This window comes from Penaeus vannamei, chromosome 8, assembly GCF_042767895.1.
Source record: "Penaeus vannamei isolate JL-2024 chromosome 8, ASM4276789v1, whole genome shotgun sequence".
NCBI classification, from domain to species: Eukaryota; Metazoa; Arthropoda; class Malacostraca; order Decapoda; family Penaeidae; genus Penaeus; species Penaeus vannamei.
Genome location: NC_091556.1, coordinates 17,796,910 through 17,801,909, shown reverse-complemented (window position 1 = coordinate 17,801,909; position 5,000 = coordinate 17,796,910). Strand labels below are relative to the sequence as shown.

Genomic DNA, 5,000 nt, shown 5'->3' with positions numbered 1-5,000 from the left:
TCAGTATGTGCTTGCAGCAAGGGCATGGAAGTCACAGAGAGATATACATACCTTGGTAGTGTAGTTCAGCAGACAGATTGGCCTGGCAGTAGGGGTCATGAACTCTCTCGAAAAGAGTATTTGGAGATGCTGGTACATGTGCAGGACCAAGTTACACATCTCCAAGGCCCTGATAATGATAGTTTTGCTATACAGTAGTGATACCTGGACATCATCCTGTGCCTTGGAGTCACGTCTTGATGCCTTTTGTAATAGGTCCTTGCTCTGAATCATGGGGTACTGTTGGCAGGACCACGTGTCAAACCAATGGTCGCACCGTGAGACTGGCACAGGACCTATTACCTGCACAATCCGTGATCGCCAACTAAGGCTATATGGCCACCTAGCTCACTTCCCTCAGGATGATTCTGCACTACCAAGTTGTCTCTGTTCGAGACAACCCTGAGTGCAGGAGGCCTGTGGGACGGCCTAGGAAGTCGTGGCTTGGGCAGATCAATCAAATCTGTCGTGAGGAGCTTGAGATAGGCAAAGTCTCTCGTAGGTACAAACAAAGGCTGGATGCGGCTATGCGCCCCCGTCGGCGTTAGCTCCATGATGATGATGAAACATACACACACACACAGATACACACATACACATATATATAAGTATAAAAAAAGAAATAAATATAAAAACAAATCATATATATATATATATATATATATATATATATATATACATACATATATATATATATATATATATATATATATATATATATATATATATATATGTGTGTGTGTGTGTGTGTGTGTGTGTGTGTGTGTGTGTGTGTGTGTATGTTAACAATGTACTTATATATATATATATATATATATATATATATATATATATATATATATATATTATATATATATATATACATATATATATATATATATATAGCAACAATAATATACATATATAGAGAGAGAGTAACAATAACACACACACACACAGCTATATATATATATATATATATATATATATATATATATATATATATATATATATATATATATATATATATATATATACCTGTGTGTGTGCGTATGTTTGTGTAGGTCTGTATATATATATATATATATATATATATATATATATATATATATATATATATATATATATATATATATATATATATATATAAACTTCGAAACTAGCCTTTGCAACGGTCATCATTCTTGGGTTGAAAACTAAAAATGTAGTAATTCTTGGTCCACTTTATTGACAACTGCAGACGTTTTGGGCGTACTTTCACCCATTATAAATGCACTGTAATATGGACAATATACAACTTTAATATATACAATCAATTATGTAAATTACACACATACAAATACAATCATATACATTATCCTTAGTTAAAATGACAAATATTAGTTAAGAATAAGTGTAAATGGCAAATTAATGCAATACTAATAAAAAATCATTTGCACATGTACATAGGAACAATGCAAGTATTCACTAAATGACTTGAGGCACCAAACATGTCATTTAAATTGAAATAGCATAATTGAATCAAAAAAGGTAAATATCACAGAAATGTCAAATTTACAATAAAAATACTTGAAAAAAGGTATGTACGGAAATTGTGAATAACATTCAAAGGGGTACAAATATTAAGCTGAGACATCAAAATTGACATAATATAAGAGAACAAGCTTCTAGAACTACAGACAAAGAAGTATAAGGTGAGCGGGAAAGCAAGCACACTATTTTATACAATAAAACTTTAATCAACATCTTTAATTGAGTTATTTATTGCAATATGTAAACTAAATTATTCATTACAACTAATAAACTGAATTAACAGTGATTACTAACCAAAATTAATCACAAATTCCATGGAAACAAGAGCTACGCAGTAGGTGTTGTGTACCCTGAGCCGCCAAGGGACATTATGGAACAAAGCGGTTGCTTACCGAACCTAAAACTATCGAACAGAAAGAAAACCACCAGATGAAATTTACGGAAAACTATAATGCAAAGAAATCCAAAAATACTATTTGCGTATTTATCATTATAGGAGCTCAATATCTATGGATGATAAATATTCATTTAGATTAGGTTTTTCTTTCCAAATCCATAGACTCTCTAAAATATTAAGATCAGATTTAAATTGGGACAAGTCTAGGACTTCAAAATCTTCAGTAGAAAATGAATGATCTGTCAACTTTGAATGATTTCTAATTGAAGATTTATTTGGTCTACTTAATATATAATTAGTATTTCTATAAGAGAAAACTTTACGTTCTTCAATCCTCATGAAAAGGTTACGGGAAGTCTTCCCAATATAAGTAACATCACAGATACTGCACTTGAATTTGTAAATGATTGAAGAACGTAGAGGTTTCGGAATTAATTACCTATGGAGAGGGATGTTGTATATACTACTTTTAGAATAGCTGTGGAATAACGAACTTTAATTAAACTTGATAGTTTTCTCTCTAAGGTATGGTAATTTTACAAATATGAATCTTTAGGAACGGTTAATACAGGTCTCTCTGGGACCAAAAGTCTATTGAGGGTTTTCGTAATATATCTTTCAATGAAGTTAATTGGAAACAAGTTCTTACTCAAAATATTGGTAATAAAATCAACTTCCTTAGAGAAGAGAAGATAGTCCTTGGAAATCTTAAAAGCCCTAAACATTACAGTTGAAATTAAATACCCTTTGTATTTGATTGGAATATAAGAATTAAATTTAGTTGTAAGCCCAGTGTAAGATGGTTTTCTGTAAACTGAAGAGACAAAAGAATTCCCATCCCTTGGAATATCAATGTCTAAAAAAGGAAGATGACCATTATGTTCAATTTCACAAGTGAATTTAATATTGGGATGCTGAGAATTAAGATATTCCAAGAACTTACTAACTTCACCTTCGGATTTGAATAAGAGTAAGGTATCATCAACATATCTATAGTAATGAATAGGTTTAAATTCCTTTGGACAATTTTTAAGCCAAATACTTTCATTATGGCACATGGAAATGTTAGCTAGAGTTGGACCTAAAGGGCTTCACATTGCTACCCCTACTATTTGTTTGTACAACTTTCCATTGAACCAAAACATGTCTTTTGTAGCTATATCCAAAAGCTTCTTAAAATACATCTTAATGAAACCAAAAATTATATCAGTCTTATCAAACAAGGAGTTCATAGTGATGTCTATGGTTTCATCTACAGGGACATTTGTAAAGAGATTTGTGACATCAAAACTAGCCAGGACGTAGTCATTAGCACGTGGAATTTCAATCAGTTTTTGAACAAAGGTAAAGTTGTTTTGAATAGTGAATTGATTAACAGTGAGTTGCTTTTGGATAGAAATGAAGAATTTAGATACTTTGTAATTAATGGTACCTAAAGCAGAAAGAATGGGTCTAACAGATAAGTTAGCCTTATGAATTTTTGGTAAACCTTACAATATACAAGGTTTAGAGTCAAAGGCGAACAGGGAAGAGTAAATAGACTCAATAATAACCTCCTCGTTCTTCAATTTCCTTAAGAATGAGTTTAGTTTATCTTCATTTTTGATAAGTGATTCTGGTTTGTTTGAAACTTGAGAAAATTTTATCCGCCAAAATATCTTCAACTTTATTAACATAATCTGCCTTATTCATTAAAACGAGACACGCACACACACACACACACACACACACACACACACACACACACACACACACACACACACACACACACACACACATATATATATATAGATATAGATATTTACAATCAGACTTAAACAGACTAACGTATCATATATAATTTCTCTCATTTATAATCCTCATAGCAATAGTGTAGTTGTCATTAGGAATAAATTATTATCCAATATCACAGGCGCAACAAATCAATCCTCATTATTGGTGACTTTAGCATAAATCTGCTGGAACACATGACACTTTCACCTACAAACGTATTGAATGAGATGTAGGCTCTCTATCATTTCTCTCACATATCACGCCCTACAAGATTTCCAGACAGTCCTGATCTTGGCCATCCATCTCTGTTGATCAAATCTGGTCCATCTTTACATCCTCCTACGCAGGCATTATACACAGTCGCCTGTCTGCATAACTGCCCCTATCTATTACCAGTTCAACTAATAGACCGTAGTTATGAATTGTATATTGGGGCGATTCTTACCGATTTTGAATTGTAACTCTCATGTCTTTCTAAGCACAACCAATATACTATGTAAGTGCTGCCTTTGAAATATGAAGTATACGAAATATCTACCCAGAGGCAATTAATTCCCTTGATCACCAGTGGTTTATCAAACAATACAACATAAGGGCAACATTTTCAAGATGTACCTATTACGACTGATAACACACAGCTACTTGAAACAATATCGCCATAGTCTAATAAAAACAGAGGCTAAAGCAAGTTATGAATGTCGATTTCTCTCCGATTCTAAAAACGCCATTTGTAATATTGCCCCCGAGCTTAAGGGTAAACTACTTTACTCCGACCAAAATCGTCTATTGCGAAATTCCTTTTGAAACTATATGAATTTACCAATCGTAAACATTTAAGACATAAGAGATGCCATAAGTGCACTATAATAAGATGTTTGGCGTAAATAAAATCGTAGTTTCAGTATCAAAATTAAATTTTGAAATATTTGCCGAAGCTCTATCCATACTTTTTAACGAGCCAGTTGCAATGGAAACGTTTCCAGCAAAACTATTGGAAGTTTATCTGATGCAAAGGGTAATTCCAAATGCTATCTAGTAATTTTCCCTAAAATATTTGAACTGTTAATTAAAAAAAGTTATTAAGTATCTAAACCTATCATAATCTGATTTTAGATGCCATAATACCTTTCAAGCACTCAATATAATTTTACTGAGTATATACTATGCAACTGACAATAGTGGAACAGTCCTGTTCAGTCAGTCTTCATTTTCTTTGGGATAAGTATCATACTGGCATTCGCAGTCCCATTCATTCACGGTTCAAGAATTACGTGATTGA

The 5,000-nt window shown here is 32.6% G+C and overlaps 1 protein-coding gene across 1 annotated transcript in view; it reads right to left on the bottom strand.

The window, feature by feature from the left end:
- Positions 1 to 1,214: 1,214 nt before the first annotated feature.
- Positions 1,215 to 5,000, bottom strand: part of LOC138862312 (uncharacterized) — a 10,591-nt gene continuing 6,805 nt past the window's right edge. Inside the window, exons 5-7 of the mRNA XM_070124032.1 lie at positions 3,058 to 3,333; positions 2,693 to 2,862; positions 1,215 to 1,293 (exon numbers count right to left, since the gene is read on the bottom strand). Coding sequence (XP_069980133.1) covers positions 1,215 to 1,293; positions 2,693 to 2,862; positions 3,058 to 3,333 — 525 coding nt within the window. The remainder of the gene's footprint in view (positions 1,294 to 2,692; positions 2,863 to 3,057; positions 3,334 to 5,000) is intronic.